The following is a 22,379-nucleotide window of genomic DNA, read 5'->3' on the forward strand; positions in this document are numbered from 1 at the left end:
GACTGCTTCCAGTGATCGTTAATCTGTGATCTGCCCCAAAAATCCTGATCGGAGCACCCTTAAGTGAAATAGTTTTGATCCGATTGTTTTATTTTTCAAGAAAAGTCAGGCTTTTTGTGAAAGTAGTTTGTAGATTTGGTTTGGTGTTGTAAGAAAACGGGTGAAGGTTTCAAGAAATGTGACTTTGGACACCGCACCTACACATCTCACTCCTGAGAGACCTCATTGTGAACCATCTGAGGCGTTGTGCCGAATTCTGTTACCCACCAAATGATGTGACCCTATAGTATTTTATTATATATTTTATTTTATTATTCAGTAGAGTTCAACCTGAAAACATTATAAAGTAAAGTCACAAATGTATAATGTGAAAATAATAATTTAGTGGCATAAATGGGCTGTCACATGTTTCTATTGTTTTTGCTGGTTCGTGGTTGACCCTCCAGTAAGAGGCTGGATTATTGGTATAATCTTATTACAGTGAGGTGATTTACTAACTGAGATCGAGTCAAGGGTTCAGTTGAAACCGGCTCAAACTGTGTATGTACGCACGCACGCACAGCACACACTGCTCTGTGATATTAGCCTATATTTCTGCAATGGCACAGACTCTTTGTGGTCTTGACAACATAACTAAACAGGTAGGGTACGTTTAAAGTAGGCCTATATTTTATTATATAAATGAATGTGTAATTGTTTTTGTCTATTTAATTCAAATGTTTTTTTAATGGCAAAACAGACAGCATAATGAATTAAACTAGTCTTTGTAAAGGCCTATGTGCTTTCTATGTGGAAAATATAAAGTTAGTGATGGTTGATAACATTTTGGTCTATACACTGATGTCGTTTGGCTCATACTTGTACAAGACATTATGATGTATTAATTTATTAAAATGCACTAATGAGTTTTAATTTGTTTTAATATAGCCTATCACGCAGCTGTTTTGCTTTAAAAGTAGGCTATGTCTGTGCTGTCTTTTTGCTGTTGATTGGTCACCAGTAGGTGGCGATCGAGAAGCTTTTATGATCATGGAATCATATTCATACCAAAAACTGATTCGTTCACTGATTCATTCAGCAACGCCGCGACTGTTGTGCTCCTCGGAGACGAGATTCTGCTGTGGCTTCTGAACAAACTATCTTCTTTGGAGTAGAAAAATAGACAACGTAACGGACTATTGTTTCTAAAATGTAAGTTACTCAATGTTTTTCAACGGCTCTGGGACATATTTCGTCATAACTGTCTTTAACGGACAGTTCTATCGTGCATCCTGTCGCCGTTTAAACTGCCCGTCAATCATCTTGTCACAGTTAAAATCATCGTCCACATTCAATTTAATTTAATATAAGGGTCAACGACGTGGCGTGTTAATTCTGGTGTCCAATTCGGGTGTCTGGTGCATAATATTAAACTGTGTGTTTAATATTATGCACCAGACACCCATTATCTTTTTTTAAAATACACTATATTAAATGACTCGACTTTCCCCTCTTAATTACTCATGTGAGTACCGGTATTCATTATAAAAAAGTTATCTTTAAAAAAACTATTGAGCTCAAAAGTCCCAAAATGTCATTCTGGTCCCTGCTTACAAAATCGTTGAATACAAAAATACGACGAAAATGTAAAAAATAAATAAAATAATTGTGAATAAAAGTATTTAAAATCTACTTGGCCATAATTGTATTGGTTTTCAATGATTCCTACAAATATAGTGATAAAACTAAGCTTATTTACATTTTTATGACGGAAAGACTTTTGTCTCCAAATTGTGATTTCTCTAATGTCATTCCTGGATAACAGATACCAATGACTATTTTTTATGGGGGTAGATTTGTTGCGTTATTCCAAACAAATAGATTGTTATCCACAAATAAATGTAAAGAGAATCACAAAAATGTTATAAATTCACAAATAAATAGAATGAGATCCACAAATATATGCAGGAGTTTCACAAAAATGAATAAGATTCACAAATAATTACAATGAAATTTGTGAATAAAACAAATATCCACACATATGTTTTTATGTCACAAACACAACTCTGCCTTGCATTCATTTGTGAATCGCTTCCTGTGCATTTGTTGATGGCTTCCTCTGCATTGGTGGATCTCTGCTTGCACATTTACAAATCGCAGCACAGCGCGTGGATTTGGAAACATTTCTAGTGTCTACACTCACACAAATGCACAAATAGGTAGACTCCACCCACCGTCTACTTAAGCCAATCAGATGAAAGCCATATTGTGCTGACCAGAGCCATAGAGCTCTCAATAATTCTAAACAACTCCGCGCTGTCAATCTGTTTGAATAGGATTAAGCAGGATGGACAGCATTTTCACTGTATTTGCACCGATTTCTGTCAAATATTAACACAATATGTGCATTGACTTCGATTAGGCTTTACAGTAGCATTTGGGAGAGATAAAGAAGAGACAACGTTAATCTTTTTTTGAGTGATCTGTTCATTTTATTTGGGTCACGACAGTACAACATGATTTTACAGCGTTGAGTATTGTAGTCAATCATGGGCATTTCTGTTGAAAATAATAACCAATCATATGATTAATTTACCGGCAATGAGAATCCTCTCAGTATCGATCAAAACAAGTTTTATACAGTCTCAAAACGCTGAATGAATTTTAGTGCAAGTTTACATTTTACACAAATCTTCTCATTATCTACAAATCCCCTCATCATAAACAAAGCACAGACACGATTTAAATAAAGATTTATTGTGAAGTTAGTCAGATGTTTTTGTTTTTCATTAGACTTTGTAATAGTGATGCACCGAAATGAAAATTCTGGGCCGAAACTGAAACCGAAAATTTAGAATGCACTTGGCCGAAAACCGAAACTGAAGCTGAGAATTGCTTCTTTTAAAAACGTACACTAATATATATATATACACACAAACACATAGATTTTTTTCATTGTAAAAAATTAAATACAGGTAAATCCATTAAAGTTACACAAGTTAATCAGTCAAGAGCAGTAGGTGATCATTTGTCTTTTTGTAGTTTGAATAATAAATAACTGCTGTCCCTTTAAGACCCGATGTATGCATGGACCTCAAACACTGTTCCTGTTACACATTTTTCCTGAACTGGACGACTGTTTACGTTAATACTCACCAAGATGGACATTGAGAATTTTTTTTTGTGTATTTGACCATTAATAAGCTGGAAAAAGGAGCTCATTTTTGCACTTGTATGTCAGAGGCGGCTTTATTGCGGTGTGTGTGTGTGTGCGCGCTTCAGATGCGAGCGCGAAATCTGCGGGAATGAGTAGAATTAACGTTATGTGAAATTCAGCGCGAAATTCAGACCGGTCACACCAGACACTAACACACAGTCATGAGGTTAAATCCAGCAGAACGTGTTCGCCGTGTTCAAAGGGTTAACCGGACTGAATGAGAGGAGGTGGTGCGTGTCAACTCGCTGTCGGTTGGAGAGGAGAGCGCAGCTGGTATCAGTACTATAGCAAAGGAGTATCGTATCGTTTCAGATATTTCAGTATCTCTATTTGTTCTCATACCGCTGACATGTTTAATCTTTGATAGGCAGACGCGTGAAAACCGCTCGACCGTGAGTGAAACCTAAGCGCTTGCGCACGGATGGGAGGGGTGGGTGACATTCATTTTCGGTTTACGTTTTCGGCTGTTTTTTTTATTTCGGCCCGAAACCGATAATGCCATTTTCGGCGGCCGAAATTTCGGTGCACCCCTACTTTGTAATGTTCCCTACAATTAGCCTATATATTTAACACTTCAGTACAAATAAAGTAACAAAAATCGATATTTTAATGTTATAATAGTGATTTGATAATCTATAAAAATGAAATGCTAAAAAATGGCTAATGAGCCAATAAGTGTTCCTCTTCCGCCATCTACTGGTATAGTGATAATTTCTTTTTTTTTCTTTTTTTTAATGTTGTTAACGTCCTAATGTTATTTTGATACTCAAAGCATATAGCCTGACGTCGTCATACTCAATTCTAGTCAGAATATGAGTCTGATACCACCCCCACCCCCCCCACCCCGGAAAACTTTTGGGCTGGTTTTTGGCTAGTTTTGAGGAACGTTAGCAATTGGGCGGGTTTTGTTGTAAAAACTTGGCAACCCTGTACCTGCACGCACGCTGGAATAAGTAGCCTAAAGTTAGAAGAAAAAGATGAGTGAAAACGATCTTTGCCGGTGTTGTAAAAAAAGAATTTAAGGATACACAGAGTACTTACCAACACGATCATAATTTCTGAGAGAAATAGTAAAGGTGAATGCATATACGAACAAGTTCTCCGTTTAGGATTAGAACAAATTCAACCCAAGCGCCTTTGATGACGTGGATGATTACGTTAATGTTGATCATCTGTCCATCATCGTCTAAAGCCCGCCCTGACAATTTCATTGGTCCGAACAGTTTCTGTTCGGGCATAATTACTTCTCTATGGATCAAGTCCAGACCGAACTGCCCGAGTAAAAATGTTGTGGGCGGGGCTAAGTTCGGCTGGCATCCAGGCTACAAAGCATACACAACAGGTGAATATAAATGAATGATGTTAGAATATACAGAATTTAACCCAAGAAATAATTTTTAAATAGTGTTTTAAAAAAAACAGGGCAACCGATTTATTCAACTCTTTATATCCAGGCGCTAGATACGTTATTCCTTGAATGACAAATACTTCATAGAAACGTATTTGACAGAAAGATCTCAGAGAATCTAAAAACTGTTGAAATGAAAGATAGCATCTGGATATAGTAGCTGTTGCAGTGCTGCTCACGTTATCTAAATGAAGTTAGAGTCTAACGATATATTATATAACACTAAACATTAAAGGACAACTCCGGTGAAAAATTAACCTAGGGGTAATTAACACATGGTTACCGAGTAGATCGTTCTCTGGGATGCGTTTTCATGAAAATCGAATGTAAAGAGTTTTATCTCTAAAAACAGATTAACTTATAATGCTAGTATATGGGGCATATAAAAGTAAAATTAAATCGCTAGTTAAAACCACTAACAAGGCTCAAAATAGCCTCACACTAACACGATAGCATAATGAGGGTCCCTACATGCAAACCGAAGCATTGAGAACTTTGTAAGTGTACAAACAGTTTAATAAGAAGATACTTTATAAAGACAGTACTTTACGCGTATACAGACAGGAGCCATCTTGGAAAACAGTCTTTTGAACAAAATTTGAATTTGATGCCAGTTTTCTATTTTATTTTTTATTTTAAAACCTTATCCATCATTCACCCTTCATTTCCTAATGTTTCGGAAAGAAATGTAATAGCATTTTGATCTGCCAGTCATGGGTCTTCATGCAGAGACTTATGTCTTTTCAACTTACATAATGATGCATTTAAAATGACTAAGCAAATCTTTACAAAAGTTCACAGTGCTGTTGCAGATGAAATATAATGTGAATAACATTGAATATTTTTTCATCAGGTTAGATACTAATTAATAATCACTCAAACCCCTTTACCTAAACATCTCTTCTTAAATTCGGACATGAAACAGAAGTTGCGATTGACTTATTGTGACGTATAAACGAGTGAAATGGCTTCTGAAATGAGAAAAAGAAATGTAGGGCGGGGCTTGATTTTGTCCTTCGGGAATTGATTGGATCGTTGGAAGTTGGACGATGCTAACAAAATGGAGGCAGAAATGAGACACCCTCGTGCCATAGCACATGACAGGAAGATAATTCGTTTTGAGGGGGAGAGAAGGTTAACATTTTTGATTAAAGATTATGAGTGCATGAATTAAAAAAAAATTATATAGTGCACAGATAAATCATTTATAATAAACACTACAATATTACATAAAAATAAGAATTGTCAATTTTTATTTCATGGCGACTTTAACTGTCGGACTCACACATCCGCCATGTTTTTAGGTTTTTAACACTTTTTATTTGTGTTGTAGTTCTAATCGAATACTCGTCCAACGCATAATGGGTTGTGGGAAATATTAGCCGTTGGAAGCTGTTGCTGCGTCACAATTTGCCTACTTATACTATGCCCTAAAAGTTGAAATGCCAACGCTCGAATCAGCATCTCTTCAATTTTATAAAACACAAAACATCTGATAACATTTGAGTGAATTCCACACTGCTGAAAAAAAAAAAAACACTTAACATACTAGGATTGACGTTGCCCTTTTCCACAGTGGCCTTGTTTTTAGGATGAATGCAGAAAAGGTCAGTTTTGGGGTGAGTAACGAGTAAATATTTAACTTATCTTTTCCAGAGGTGCCTGTGTGTACATGGACAGGGCAGCTCCTCATATCTACAGGACAACAGAGATGGTAGGATCACTGTGGGAACACACATCCACATATGAGTGAATTAAGAACTACTGGAAACGTCTCACCCATTAACATATGTAGTGTAAGTACACTCGCATTACACTTTTAAAAAGGGTACTTGATACGGAAATAATATACTTTAAAAGAATATACTTAAGTGTGTATTGCATGTAAGGTTTTTGCAATTAGCTAAAACAATTTGTGCTTTTTAAACATACTTAAAGGGTTAGTTCATCCAAAAATGAAAATGCTGTCATTTACTCACCCTCAAGTTGTTCCAAACCTGTATAAATGTATTTGTTCTGCTGTACACAAAGGAAGATATTTGGAAGAATGTTTGTAAAAAAGCAGATCGCGTCCCTCATTGACTACCATAGTACCCAACCCCCACTTTTATGTCATGTATAAATACAGGTGCTGGTCATATAATTCGAATATCATCAAAAATTTGATTTATTTCACTAATTCCATTCAAAAAGTGAAACTTGTATATTATATTCATTCATTACACACAGATTGACATATGTTAAATGTTTATTTCTTTTAATGTTGATGATTATAACAGACAACTAAGGAAAATCCCTAGTTCAGTATCTCATAAAATTAGAATATTACTTAAAACCAATACAAAGAAAGGATTTTTAGAAATCTTGGCCAACTGAAAAGTATGAACATGAAAAGTATGAGCATGTACAGCACTAAATACTTAGTTGAGGCTCCCTTTGCCTGAATTACTGCAGCAATGCGGCGTGGCATGGAGTCGATCAGTCTGTGGCACTGTTCAGGTGTTATGAGAACCCAGGTTGCTCTGATAGTGGCCTTCAGCTCTTCTGCATTGTTGGGTCTGGCATATCACATCTTCCTCTTCACAATACCCCATAGATTTTCTATGGAGTTAAGGTCAGGCGAGTTTGCTGGCCAATTAAGAACAGGGATACCATGGTCCTTAAACCAGGTACTGGTTGCTTTGGCACTGTGTGCAGGTGCCAAGTCCTGTTGGAAAATGAAATCTGCATCTCCAGCTTTTCCAAGTTGGTCAGCAGTAGCAAGCATGAAGTGCTCTAAAACATCCTGGTATACGGCTGCGTTGACCAGAAAACATAGCGGACCAACACCAGCAGATGACATGGCACCCCAAACCATCACTGACTGTGGAAACTTTACACTGGACCTCAAGCAACGTGGATTGTGTGCCTCTCCTCTCTACCTCCAGACTCTGGGACCCTGATTTCCAAAGGAAATGCAAAATTTACTTTCATCAGAGAACATAACTTTGGACCACTTTTTTTCCTTTTTGTCTTTAGCACAGGCGAGACACTTCTGTTGTCTGTTGTTCAAGAGTGGCGTGACACAAGGAATGTGACAGCTGAAACCCATGTCTTGCATACGTCTGTGCGTAGTGGTTCTTGAAGCACTGACTCCAGCTCCAGTCCACTCTTTGTGAATCTCCCCCACTTTTTTGAATGGGTTTTGTTTCACAATCCTCTCCAGGGTACGGTTATCCCTATTGCTTGTACACTTTTTTCTACCACATCTTTTCCTTCCCTTCACCCTCTCTATTAATGTGCTTGGACATAGAACTCTGTGAACAGCCAGCCTTTTTTGCAATGACCTTTTGTGTCTTGCCCTCCTTGTGCAAGGTGTCAATTGTCGTCTTTTGGACAACTGTCAAGTCAGCAGTCTTCCCCATGATTGTGTAGCCTACAGAACTAGACTGAGAGACCATTAAAGGCCTTTGCAGGTGTTTTGAGTTATTTAGATTAGAGTGTGGCACCAGGTGTCTTCAATATTGAACCTTTTCACAATATTCTAATTTTCTGAGATACTGAATTTGGGATTTCCCTTAGTTGTCTGTTATAATCATCAAAATCAAAAGAAATAAACGTTTGAAATATATCAGTCTGTGTGTAATGAATGAATATAATATACAAGTTTCACTTTTTGAATGGAATTAGTGAAATAAATCAACTTTTTGATGATATTCTAATTATATGACCAGCACCTGAATATTTGAAATGATACATCAATTCAATTTCACTTTATTGTTGGAATCTCTCGGTTTTGTTGGTCAGATGTACAGTGTAATTTTATAAATTGAAATTGTATTAACTTAAAATGTAATATTGAATAACACACAACAGTTAAATTTTTGAGAATTAAAAATAATTTAAAAAGCTAAAGTGAGTTGTTTTCTTTTACAGGGATCAAGCGGAAGTGTGTCTGACTTTCGGAGAAAGCGTTCATCCAGTGGGCGACATGGCGATAGCAGCGCTGGAGTTGATGGGTTTCTTTTTTGGCCTTTTTGGCATGCTTGGGACCCTGGTAGCCACTCTTCTGCCATATTGGGAAACGTCCGCACACGTTGGCCCCAACATTGTGACAGCGGTAGTCAGCATGAAAGGTCTGTGGATGGAGTGCGTATACCAGAGCACTGGAGCCTTCCAGTGTGAGACCTACAACACCCTTCTGGGACTCTCCACTGATCTACAAGCAGCCAGGGCCATGATGGTCATCTCATCCATCTTTTCTGTCATGGCCTGTGCGGTGTCCACTGTCGGCATGCAGTGCACCGTCTGCATGGATGGCTCTTCGATCAAGACCAAGGTGGCTGGGGCAGGAGGTTCCCTGTTTCTCCTGGCAGGGCTATTGTCCTTGATCCCTGTGTCTTGGAAGACCCATGAGGTGGTGCAGACCTTCTACATGCAGAACATGCCAGCCAGTCTTAAGTTTGAGATAGGTGACTGCCTGTATGTGGGTTTGGCTTCTTCGCTCTTGTCCATGCTAGGTGGAGGGCTGCTGAGTGTATCCTGTTGTGATGATTTAGACGGTAGCAGGGGAACCAGACGCCATTACCCCTACCCTGACCGCACCAACCCACGCGGACAGCCCCTTTCGATGCCCTACCATCCAGCTAACCTACATTCGACCACAAACCCCAACCTTACCAACAAGAACCAGACCCTTAACAGCCATACAAGCACTAGTACCCACTCCACTACGCCCGCACAGGATGTCAGGAAATCAGCTCGGCAGAATACAGCAGCCGGGTATGACGTCACCGGCTACGTTTGAGGATTTGTGCTAGTCTGTGCAGTCCTTTTGTACCGATTCTCCTAAAAGCACTGAAGTAATTAATACTTGGACCGACAAAAGACTATAATAGGTCGGATTGTTGGATTAAGGCGTAAGCAGACACATTCCCAAAGAATTTGATTAAACAGAAAATGAGGTGCTTTTGGTTTTGCTTCTCTATTGGACATTGTTCTTCTTTTTATAGAGGTTCAAAATTTCAAAATAAACAGCTAGGTGATTTTCAATATGGATCGACAGGATCATATGTAAACATGCAGAGCTAATATTTGACAATGACTTTTCAGCTGGCCTCTCATGAAGCATTGAGTCAGTCAATCTTGTTACTTAAACATACAAAATGATTTTGTAGTCACATGTAGTTTTTTGCATTTGTATGACTGTTTTACACAGCTTGTTTTAATATTTTCATATGACAGTAATGTTCACTTTGTCAACATTAACAAATCTATATTCCCTCACTTTGAGCACTAAATGATCATATTCACTTTGTAAATAAAGTTTTGTGTTGTTTATTAGTCTTTGGCTCCAGACTCTTGGCCAGAGAGGTTAGCGGCTCAAAAACACTATGTTCCTCTTCTTCTCTAAGAAACAATGAGAGAATTTTAGAGTAGAAATGTGGAAGGAAGACTGGTATACTTTATAATCTGAGTTCCATGTCAAAGAAAAGTAGGCTATTATAGTAGGAGTTTTCAAACTGAGGTCCGGGGATCCACTGGGGACTTTGGCTCAACTCATTTGTACATATTTAATTTGTTCATTTTTCATTTGGGATACAGTACATTTAATTTTGTAGAATTGTGTTGCGTGTTTAAGTCATGGAAGAGCAATATGAAGATATGTAAGATGTTTGTGTTAGAGAAAGACATAATAGAGTGTGTAAAAATGAACAAACAGTTAATAAATACATGTAACACACTTCAAAAAAATAAATGTACTATAAATACAAATGTTCATTTTCTTTTTGTGTACTATATTATTGACTTTTCCCAGTCAATTTTTACCTTCTGTCTGAATCCGTATTTACAGTAAAAATCTCGGAGACCTACAAGAGCATTCAGATTTTGTTAGTATTGGCCAATTTACTGACATAATAACTAGGTTTTGAAGCATAAATTAAATGTTTTGGGTGAGTAACTATATTTTGCAGACATGCTATAGAGTTCTGATGTTCCAGCAAACAGTTGTGACAGCTGAGCTTACAGTTTAGAGAGTTAAGACTGTTTTGAAAAATGTGCCAAAGCGATTGAGAAAAACTGTAAAATAAATCATACAGAAATGAACCTTTACTGTCATGAGTTAGGTTTGGCTCTCTTCTCCTTCCCGTTTGCTATCGCAATCAGCACGCTCTCTGATTGAGACCGCACCTGTTACTCTTTGTATTCATCTTTCTGGCTATTTAGTGCCTCCTGGGGCCCTGTATCAATAAGGAGGTTCAACCAACTCTGAGTTTAAACTTGAACTCTGAGTTGACTTACCCTGAGATGGAAAATGTTCATGGTATTCCACGGGGCAAACAAAATAAGAAAAAAGAATTTAGCAGCAGCTAAAAATTACGCATAAATAGCAATTAAATCAGCTAAAGCTTTAAGCTTAAAATATTGGTTGTAGGCTGCATGACCTTACAAATGTTTGACATATTAAATAAATATTCAGTGTCTATTTCAATGTGCAGCTGCTTTTTCCACATAATCTATAGTAGTCTATATTAGTCTAATGCTCTTTTCATATAATTAAATGTTCTCTTATCCAACCCGTTACATTTCTAAATCAGGGTAATTAAGTCAAGTCAAGTCAACTTTATTTATATGGCGCTTTTTACAATGCCGATTGTTTCAAAGCAGCTTCACAGTGTTAAACAGGAGAATAATGCAACAGAATTTGATTCGGCCGTACAGCCGCTCTGGAGAAAACTGTGATGTTATCCAGCTCAGTTCAGTTTCATACAGTGACAATGTGGGCAGATCAGTAATTGAAAATTTAGTTGAATATTTAGTTTTGTCAATTTAGTACTCAGCCAATAGCAAAAAAGGAAATAAAGATGATCAAATACATTGCGAATAAAACAGCTGTGGTGGTGGTGGTTATGGCATATAATATATTGGACTGCTCTTCTTCCATCTGGCGTCCTTCCATTCCATTAAGTAATCCGTGTAATTTTCAGAAGGTGCGATGATGGGAATACACTCGCTGCTCAAATAAATATGCATGTGGATATGGCAAAAAAAAAAAGGAAAAAAAAAAAGTCTGCCAATGTAAACTAACTCTCAATGATTTAATGCAGCCTCCTCATCTACAGGATCCTATAAAGGACATGCCATTTTTGTCACGTTGACGGTGTCTGCATGATGGAAATAGGAGCAATGAATGAATGAACCTGCATTGCAACAAAATGCTTTTCTTAGTATTTTTGTCTTGTTGTTTCCAGGTAAAATGTCTAAAGCATTTTCTACATAAGAAAAATAACATAAGATATTTAGTCTGGATTTCTTAAAAAAAAAAAATATATATATTTATATATTTATCTTTTATTTATCTGCCAGTGTGTTTAGTAATCTTGTTTCCTTTTTCATTAAGATTATTTTTCTTATCCCACTGGCAGATAATTTTACTTGTTTTAAGTAAAATACACTTAATTTAGATCCCCCCAGGAAACAAGACTAAATATATTATATAATTTTTCTTATATAGAAGATGCATCTTAATTTAAGAATTTAAAAAAAAAATGTACTAGGCCTGCTAGATATAAATATTTTTTTTGCAGTGTGAATGAATGAATTAAGTATTTAAACTGCTGGCACTTTAAAAAGGGGAGGAGACCAAAAGAAACTCTGGGTTTACAGAAGAAAACCTGCTCCAGACCAGGTTAGGTTCGCAGTATAAGTTACCCTGGTAACTGACTCTGAGTATAAGTTACCTCTCTTTTAGAAACGGGCTTGACTTACCCTGCTTTCTCGGGTTTGTAATACCTCCTATTCTGAAACAGAAAACCCAGTTTCCCTCATTTCAGGGTTAACATTCTCAGAGTTTTCACTTAACCTCCTTTCTGAAACGGCCCCAGTTTGTGGCTTCTTTGCCAGATTATTATTGTATGCTTCACTTATTGTATGTTCAGGTTCACGTCTCTCGTTTGCCCTGTCTAGTCTGGTCGGATCGACCTGTGTTGTCGTGTTGGTCTCATCTGTTTTTCTGCCCAGTCTCCTGCTGTACGTGAGTACCATCTGGACGCTGTCTGTGGTGCCGAGTGCTTCGACTGGGGCTGTTTCGCTCGCCACTGCGAGCACAGACATCGGCCTGTTTCTAAGGACTGTCTCTATTATTTGATGCCTGTGTTATGCTCCAGATCTGCATCACCATTTCTTGTGATCGGCAATCTCTGGCTTGGCTTGCTCAGTTGGGGACACTAAATGTTTCAACTAACTATCCAAATAAATCTAATTATTAAACTAAATTAACCATATAAACTAAATTAATGATCTAAAGCCCACATTGTCACTGTATGATAATTTAAATGAACTGATGACATCAGCGTTTTCTCCGGGACGGCTATACGGCTGAATAAAATTCTGTTGCATTATTTTCCTGTTTAACACTGTGAAGCTGCTTTGAAACAATCGGCATAGTTAAAAGCGCTATATAAATAAAGTTGCCTTGACTTGTTCTTCAAATGAAAGATGCAAAAAAAAACAAAAAAACACTGCAACTGAACCCAAATATGTCCTTATAGACACTCTGTGCTGTGCAAATTGGAACCACGCGTTAAAAACAATATACTGAAGCCTGTTTATGCTAACTGAGGTGACGTTATCATATAAACAAGTGATTTACAGAAAGGGCACTTGAAGCACTCCAACTGAAACTCGACTGCATTGATTTTAACTCATTTAACTCAACATTTTAATCTGTAACTGTGGGAAAGAGCATTGCAAACAAAGCACTGAAATGTAATTGGTTCTTTTGGTGAGTCCTGCACTTGCAGGGTTCATTGACTGCGGGCACAACCTTGCATATACTTTAGAGGAGCAAAGGTAAAACATCTACACATAGCAACAGCAGATATAGATCACTCTGCTTCTGCTGGTGACTGTTGAAGAACTGTTCATTTGGATTTTATGGTGACTTAAGAAAGATTGAGAAAGATTGGCATCTGCTGGTCAACAAAAGAATTACAATTATCCTGTGATATTTTTGTTTTTGAAACAGATTCACAATGACATTTCCAAGTAAACAGTATATACAATTTATTATTTTCAAACAAAGAATGAAAAATCCATTTAAATACAGTTAGGCGGGTTTCTCGTTGCAGGACTGTTCATCTTTTTGTATTGAAAGGGTGTTGGGATCTACAGAGGATCCATCAGTCTGCATCAGTCACTTTACTTCTCTCTCTGCCAAACTCAATGATCAGCGGCTTTTCAAGCAGCTTGTAGCCATTTAACAAGTCTAGAGCTGCTTGGGCGCTTTTGACATCTGTGAAAAACAGAAGGCAAATAATGCAGATGTTACACAGCGTACTGTGTACTTGTGTGCCCAGATGTGTTATATGAAGTTCTGCATTAAAGGAATAGTTCACTTATTAATGAAAATTGTGCCATCATTTACTTACCCTCAAGTTGTTTCAAACCTGTATGAGTTTCTTTCTTCTGTTGAACAGATATTTTGAAGAATATGGGTAAACGAACAGTCAATGGACCTCATTGATTTCCATAGTATGGAAAAAGAAATTCATACAGGTTTGGAACAACTCGAGGGTGAGTAAATGATGACAAAATTTTCATTTTTGGTTGAACTATCCCTTTTAAGTGGTGAAAAGAATGTAGTCAACAGTGAATTCAAAGGTGCTGTATGTAATTTTTTTGACTGTACTGAAAATAAAAATACCACGTGCTAAGTTCACATACTTGTTTCTCTGAAATACAACGGTACAGCCAGTTATTCTACTTTGAAATAGGGATGGGCAACAGTGATCGATTACTCGAAAGTGACAGCAACGACCGATCATGAAAACAATGATCGCCCTGACTTTAAAAAATATATTTGTCTATTTTTCTGATTAGTTATTGCTGCATTTTGGGGGGTAACTGAGGTCCGATTGGTTAGCGTTAGACAGCACGCCTTCCAGACCGGCGAAATAAAGTGAAACTGAAGCGCGCACTGCAGTGATGCCTGGAATCACTGCGATCATGAAATACAGTTAAGTGCAAGTGCAGCTCTAATCTGTCATATACATAGCATTATAATGAAAACAAGATTGTAATAGAATGTTGTAAATTCTCTGTGCTTTAGTTCCCCGTGTATCAGCTGTTAAAGGAAATCCATAAGAGCGGTGAAGTTGTGCGCATCTATGTCCTTTTCTGCAGATGCAAGTAGTAAGATTACTTTTATGTTGTCTATATCTGATTAATCTCATATGGACACGTTTTGTTGAGTTTAATAACTGCTGCCGTTACCAACTGGTGTTCATTCTCTTTAGTTTCAGCTCAAATGCAATGCCCGACATTATTGACTCTTGGGTTATTTGAGACAGTTATATTCTTTTTAGATAGCCTTTTTTTTTCTTTCCAAAAGCATTGATGATATTAATGCAGCAACGTTATTTCGTTCTCATGTTTTTTATCAGTAGATCTATGTTTTGTTTAAAGTTGTTTCTCATTATGCCTTCGAAAAACACGCAGTGATGTCTGTAATCACTTTGATCAGGAAAAATAAAATTAAGAGCAAGATGTGCAGAGCCAATCTGTCATGTACATAACATTATAATGAGAACACAATTGTAATAATGTTGTAAATTATCTGTGCTTTAGTTGCCCGTGTATCGGCGTTGTTGTTAAGGGAAGAGATCATTCAAAATGTGTAAAAACTAGCACGGCTAAGTTCATGTGCGCATTCGCGTCCTTTTGTGCTCATGCAAGTAGGTACACTGATTAATCTAATATAGGGTGCGTTTTTTATTTGAGTTTATTAACCTGCTAACAAAGCTATGTAGGGTGCTGTTTATTCACAGTTCCAGTTCAATTACAATGCCCGATATTATTGAGACGGTTATTTTGTTTTTAGATGTTTCTTTTTCAAAAACATTTATGCATCATAATCTAGAAGTTATTTTTTCTAGTCATATGTTCATGTTTTCAGACATGTGGTGTTTGTATTTGTCAACATAAATTTTCGTAACACTCTTAAAATAGTTTCATATCTTCATGACGGAGACGCCCACCCCCCGCCCCCAATTACCCCCAAGAGTACTCTTTTTGAGACCTATCGATTATCGAAATGAGAAATTGACAAAAATTCCCATCCCTACTTTGAAATGTGCATTCCATGTTGGAATGTCTATTTTGTTTTTGGTGTGTGTGATCCCATCCACTGGCAATTTACCCAATAGTATTTTGAAACCCTAGTTGCCATTTGATGGAAAACAAAGCATATTGCAGCCATGGAAGCCAGCACACAAACGTCAGAGATCACAGATTCTACTTGACCTAAAAACCTTGGCATCCATCTAAAAAGCTCTATGACTAGAGGCATTACAAAATGTGAATAAATCATCTGATCAAATTACAGGATAAGCAGGGACGGATTATGTCGCAGTTGTGCTCTGGGCACATAACTGTCTAAAGGCCCCCCAGCAGTCCGATTTCTTGTTCAGGGAAGGTGGTGGGATTTATGGGATGTGGCTCTCCGATTTCTCATTCATTGGGGGTTGGGTGCCCCCAAACAGCTCTCTCCAATATTTTGAATTTGGACTGCAGAACCCATTTCAACCACTAGCTGCCAATATTACATATTGAACCTTTAAAAGGGATAGTTCACCCAAAAATTCTGTCATAAATAATTTAGTCACACTCAAGTGTGACTACCATACAGATCTCTGCAGCCATTGTCTACCATAGTATTCCCCCCTATGGTAGTCAATCGCTGCCGAGATCTGCTTGGTTACAAACATTCTTCCAAATATCTTCCTTTGTGTTAAGCAGAAGAAAGAAATTCATACAGGTTTGAAACAACTTGAGGGTGAGTAAATTATGACAGAATTTTCATTTTTGGGTGATCTATCCCATTAAGTCTAAATGGTTGTTTGTTATGGGAAATAATATCGCACAATTGAGTCTTTCTCTTACCAGAGAGTGTAATGAAAGCCTGGCCCTTGAGTCGGCCAGTCAGCAAGCGGTATAAAATGGGCTGTTTGTCATCTTTCTGAAACCTTGAAAAAAGAGAAACCAACTGAGCCACTGTTGCCCGTGGACTCATGTTCTTCACGCACAGGACCTAAATGCACAAGAGAGAGACAGAAATGTACTCTGATGTAAAGAAACATCTTTGCATACACTACTATTCAAAAGTCTGGGGGTCAGTAAGACTGTTTATATATATATATATATATATATATATATATATATATATATATATATATATATATATATTTAAGAAAATACTTTTATTTGGCAAGGATGCATTAAATTAATAAAATATGGCAGTAAAGACTTTTACATTGTTAAAAAGATTTCCATTTCAAATAAATTCTGTTCTTTTGAACTTTCAATTCATCCAAAAATGATCAAGCTATCCATAAAAAAATAAGCAAAACAACTGTTCTCAACATTGATAATAATATAAATGTTTCTTGAGCATTAAATAAGCATATAAGAATGATTTCTGAAGGATCATGTGAATTTTAATTCATATTAAATTAGAAAACCGTTATTTTAAAAAGCAATAACATTAAGCAATATTACTGTTTTTACTGTATTTTTGATCAAATGAATGCAGCATTGGCGAGTATAAGAGATTTTGTTTAAAAACACTACAGAAATCTTACCAAACCCAAAAATGTCAATATATAATATAATACATCTTTTAAATTATATTATAAAGATATCTTACTAATTAATTATTTATTTCGTAAATATTATGTAACATTTCTAACGCAGGTATGTTGCTATTATCCACACTTACGTTGGATGGATTTCCTCTCTGGTAATTCTTAAATCTGGGAATATTCCGTATTTCCTCTTCTGTCTCACGATTGTTCTTGATCTCTTCAACTGAAATTTCCTCTATCCTTCCACTAACTCTAACGGGCCCATCATACCCTTGGACAAAAGCTGCACTCAGTTCACCAATGGACTGACTAACTGTCATTTTCATAGTTTTAACAGTTTTTTGTTGAGACTGTGTTTGGATCACAGCGTCTGACACAGGGCTTGAATCTGGGGTTATGTGTTGGTCTTTGGATGGGCTGGAATCACGGACTGTGCAAGATGATTGGTCAGTTTTAAAGCTTGATGATTTACATTGGATATTAGTGATACTTTTTGGTTGAGAAAAACACTCTGAAGTACTAGCAAAATTTTTGTTCTGGCCTTCAAGAAAGTCTTTATAGAAATGGTCCATTGTGATGGCAGATGACGCTCCCTGTTGGCTGACCGGTGACTCTTCTTCTGTGGATAGAAAAGACAGCAAAGATTCAAATAGACAAAAAAGCTCCTACAGGTACTACTCAGTATTACTATATTCTCTAACCTCGATGGTAAAGGGCAGTGAGGAAACTGCAACGGTCACTGCCATGGAAAAGAGCCTTTTCGATTTCCATCTCCCTACGGGAAAGTGGCCGACTGCTCGAGAAACGCTGCGGTTGGGACAGCAGCTCCGCATGTGCCACCATTTTATCCCGGATGGCCTGCAGGCGCTCATTCTTTGCCTCTGGTGCCACACAAACCCCTCTGTCCTGAAAAAATAGTGAATTGGGTGACATTGCATTGAGTAGGCTGTAGGTCAGCCTTTCTCACTTTCCTTTCAGTTCAAAATCATTCTGTTTAGAAGACGTCATGTTAAAACTGAAAACCTTCCAAGAGCTCTCCGGCTGGTCCCTGCATCTCCACAGCTCTATTTCAGCATCTGTAAGGCCCAACTCTCTTAGAGCGGCCAGTTCCTGATCCCCGTCCTGCAAGGCCTGGAACTGGGACAGACTCCTCACACCTGCTGCCTGTTCCCCAAAAGGCTTGTATACGGCTGCTGGAGCAAAGCATTTCTTCTTAGCCACACACCTATAACAAATAAATATGTTAATGAGTATATATTTAATATATTATATTAAATTATATACATACACATTATATAATATTATATATATACACTCCAGTGGTTCAACCTTGATTTTATGAAGTGACAAGAATACTTTTTGTGCGCAAAAAAAAAAATGCTGGGTTGTTTCAACTCATGTTTGGGTCAAATATGGACAAAAACTCTTTTTTTTTTAAATGATATACTATTTCAGGAAGTACAAACTATATATATATGCTTGCGCCCATCTGTGCGCCCATGGGCGTGCTGGTCTGAAAACAAGGTGTATTCAGGCGCATTGTTGGCGCGTTGCTATTTTGAGGCAACTGAAAACGACTGCGACATTGACCAAAAAAAACCTGGTCTAAAGTCTATAGTGCAGTATTTTTTTTGTTATTTAAAGGCCGTGTTAGTAATATGCGCCTATAGGCGGGTGCACAACGGGAGTACACTCTGCTTATTACACAGACATGGACACGCAGCAGCACACAAACATTTTTAAATATTAAAAATAAAAGAATTTGTCTCTGGAGAAGCGTTCAGTCTTTCGCCATGTAAATAGCGAATCCGCCATGGTGCAAGCGCAACTGGCTTTTAAAGGGAATGGGAGATGACACTGGTTCAGTGCCGGCCCTACCTAATAAGCGATATAAGCGGTTGCTAGGGCCCCATGGCCACTAGGTTACTGCACAAATGTAGAGTTAAAAAAGAATAATAGAGTTTAAAATTTTGTTGAAAAAAAATATATTTTACCCACATATTTCAAATCTAGACAATTACAGTAATATAAAGTTTGTCTATATTCTTAATGAATATAAATTAATATTAGCTGGTTATTCAATATTCAGGGATTGACTTGGTGGTGTAGAACCTACTTTATTGTCCATGCCTACCCTAATATACTAACAATATATACAATTTATATATTTTTAATCATACCCTCATTGAAATCCTAGAATCACCCCTAGGTTTAATTCAGCAATTTGTGAGCACTGTGATTAGAAGGCACTGTATCACTGTCACCTTATTATTCTATATCTTATAATAGTAGGTTGGAGGCCCCCATTTTGAAATCTGCTTAGGGCACCCAAAATGCTAGGGCCGGCCCTGCTTTGGTTTATAGCAAGTTACGCCCAAAACACACCCATGACTCATTAAGAGAAAAACCCTTTTGGATCATGCGCCTGGCGCGCCAACCGTTTATTCCGATGTTAAACTAGAAAAAGTGGATTCGGACACGCCCTAAGTGCACCTGCGCCATGCACTTCAGAACATGAGCTCAGATCGTTAAAATAGGGCCCAATCGGTTTTTGGTTTAAATACAGCTTAATGTCGGTGACTGTGACGTAATTAATTTAAAGCCTATGTTTAGCTTTTTACTTCTGATTGTATTTTCAAAATTCATAAAAAGTTGTGTTAATTTGCAAAGAATATCATGATGAACAAAACATGCAAGAATCACAAACTTTTGTTGATGTTAAAAATGTTTTTTTTTTATTTTTTTAGAGGGAACCAGAGTGATACTTATTTATTGGCTGAAAAAATTGTCATCCCTGCAGTAGTCTATTGTTTCAATAAAAAACACAGGCAGCAAACACCAATAATCAAGTCAGTTACTGCTATATACTGTTTGTGTGTACCAAATAAAAAATTAGGAGAAAATAAATGATAAAGCCACACAAACTGACTGGTCAATGTTTACATCTGTATCCAGTTGCTGTAGCAGTAGATTGTGTAGTTGTCTCTGGCCTTCTGTCTCCTGTTCTTCAGGGATGGGCACATCATCACAGGCATGACGTGTAACCCTGAAAACCACAAAACACATTTCTGTCAACTGTTTTACACCACAAATACAATTACTTTAAACTCTCCCACCACAAATCCCCCCCCCCCCCCAAATCCACCCCCACCCCCCCAAATCTAATTATTTTTGGAGGTTTTAACCAGCATAAAAAGAAGGTGTTGGGAAGGTTACTTTGGAAATGTAATAGGTTACAGATAACAAGTTACCCTATTTAAAGTCCTCATGAAATCAAAATCCATCTTATTTACTTTGTTAGCACACATTACAGGTTTTAGGGTGAACAATTAATCCGTGCAACAATTAATAGCATCGCTTTACTAAACAGCCTTTATAAGTATAATTTTAACAATATATTACAATTTGTTTGTTTCTCTTTTATTTAAATCTGTGTTCATGAGGAAGAAAGGTGAAAATAACCATGTCCAAACACAAATTTTACAGATTTAAACGTTAAAAGTTAAGAGGTTTATAATGTGAAGCGTTTGTTTCATTTGCTGTAACTGGTCGCAATGTCTTTTATTTTTTTACATTTCCACACACACTATTTATTTTTCAGGTACACTTAACCACCATACAAGCGTGTGTTCTCATCATTAACCCTTCAAAATGTATCGCAATCAGCTAGTCATGTGAATTGCTTTATCATCCAGAGACCTCTACTCATATTTAATATGGCTCTGTGGGAATAAGTCCTGATATATTTATCATAATGCGTTCACGTAGTTTCAGACTCAAATTACACCTGTAAGCATAAAAAAAATACCATTTCGCTTACCGCTTCATATTTACACCAGAACCACACTTCCTTCCCGTTTCAACAGAAAGGAAACGTCGGTTGAAAGGATCATGGGAAATGTAGTTTAAATCAATGGACAAGCTAATACACACACATATGCGTCAAGACCTAATGGGATGCAATACAGTGATATGGTGAACTTCAATTAAATGTGGACATACACGGATCATATCAAAGCCAACAATAAACCAATTTAATTAAAATGGCAAAAATAAAAGTTTTATTGAACTGCCCATTTATGGAATCTAAGCTGCCAAAACATGTTTAATTATGCTTTAGGCTTTATCATATATATATATATATATATATATATATATATATATATATATATATATATATATATATATATATATATGATAAAGCCTAAAGCATAATTAAAAAATAAAATAAAAAATATATATATGTATATGTATATATGTATGTATATATATATATATATATATATATATATATATATATATATATATATATATATATATATATATATATATATATATATATATATATATATATATATATATATATATATATATATATATATATATATATATGTGTATATGTATATGTGTATATGTATATATATGTATATATATATTATATATATATATATATATATATATATATATATATATATATATATATATATATATATATGTGTATATGTATATGTATATATATATATATATATGTATATATATATATATATATATATATATATATATATATATATATATATATATATATATGTATATATATATATATATATATATATATATATATATATATATATATATATATATATATATATATATATATATGTATATATATATATATATATATATATATATATATATATATATATATATATATATATATATATATATATATATATATATATATAGTTTGTACTCCCTGTAATAGTATATAATAAAAAATAATTTTTTTTTTTACATATTTGACCCAAACATGAGTTGAAACAACCCAGCATTTTTAGTTTGATGAATATGAAATTTAACATTTATAAGCAAATATTACATGTATATACAGTAAAATTAAATTGCTCAACAATTTCTCAGTTATACATTTAGAAACTTGTCACCACAACTTTGTGTGTGTGTGTTTACTGACAATGCCAGAAAATATGAGGTATAGAGTTTCTGGTTGCCATAAACAAAATGAACAGTTTACATTTGGGTAAACCTGGATAGAAACTGCTGCAGGGAAAAAAACGTAAGTTGAATACGGAAGACGGTCTGTCGGAAGCTAGATATTTTACTTTATAAAGTTTAAATATGGATATTTTTCTTACAA

The 22,379-nt window shown here is 36.1% G+C and overlaps 2 protein-coding genes across 9 annotated transcripts; one reads left to right on the forward strand and one right to left on the reverse strand.

Annotated features, from left to right (window-relative positions):
- The first annotated feature begins 507 nt into the window (after positions 1-507).
- cldn2 (claudin 2) lies at positions 508-10,922 on the forward strand. 6 transcript variants are annotated; one of them, XM_079834892.1, is made up of 4 exons: positions 519-641; positions 1,001-1,191; positions 6,261-6,400; positions 8,520-10,922. In XM_079834892.1, exon 4 carries the CDS (start codon positions 8,575-8,577, stop codon positions 9,388-9,390), a length of 816 nt encoding a protein of 271 aa, XP_079691018.1. In that variant the 5' UTR covers positions 519-641; positions 1,001-1,191; positions 6,261-6,400; positions 8,520-8,574; the 3' UTR covers positions 9,391-10,922. The 6 variants fall into 6 exon arrangements, with proteins under 6 accessions (XP_079691022.1, XP_079691018.1, XP_079691020.1 ...); XM_079834894.1 differs by having other exon boundaries at positions 1,079-1,191; XM_079834895.1 differs by having other exon boundaries at positions 6,261-6,318; positions 8,520-10,690.
- A 2,363-nt stretch (positions 10,923-13,285) lies between these two features.
- rbm41 (RNA binding motif protein 41) lies at positions 13,286-21,096 on the reverse strand (the record flags this gene model as incomplete). Of its 3 annotated transcripts, none has more annotated exons than XM_079835008.1 (7): positions 13,286-13,878; positions 16,527-16,674; positions 17,362-17,846; positions 17,929-18,133; positions 18,251-18,452; positions 20,157-20,273; positions 21,048-21,096. In XM_079835008.1, the coding sequence occupies 7 exons, from the start codon at positions 21,053-21,055 to the stop codon at positions 13,766-13,768; spliced, it is 1,278 nt and encodes a 425-aa protein (XP_079691134.1). In that variant the 3' UTR covers positions 13,286-13,765. The 3 variants fall into 3 exon arrangements, with proteins under 3 accessions (XP_079691134.1, XP_079691135.1, XP_079691133.1); XM_079835009.1 differs by having other exon boundaries at positions 13,629-13,878; positions 20,171-20,273; positions 21,048-21,093; XM_079835007.1 differs by lacking the exon at positions 21,048-21,096 and having other exon boundaries at positions 13,629-13,878; positions 20,157-20,293.
- Between the last annotated feature and the right edge of the window lie 1,283 nt (positions 21,097-22,379).

This window comes from Gobio gobio (genome assembly GCF_949357685.1).
Source record: "Gobio gobio genome assembly, chromosome: 14".
Lineage (NCBI taxonomy): Eukaryota > Metazoa > Chordata > Actinopteri > Cypriniformes > Gobionidae > Gobio > Gobio gobio.

Excerpts from the sequence above, each read along its gene's own strand:
- cldn2 (XM_079834896.1), top strand. The coding sequence starts at position 8,575 with ATGGCGATAGCAGCGCTGGAGTTGATGGGTTTCTTTTTTGGCCTTTTT.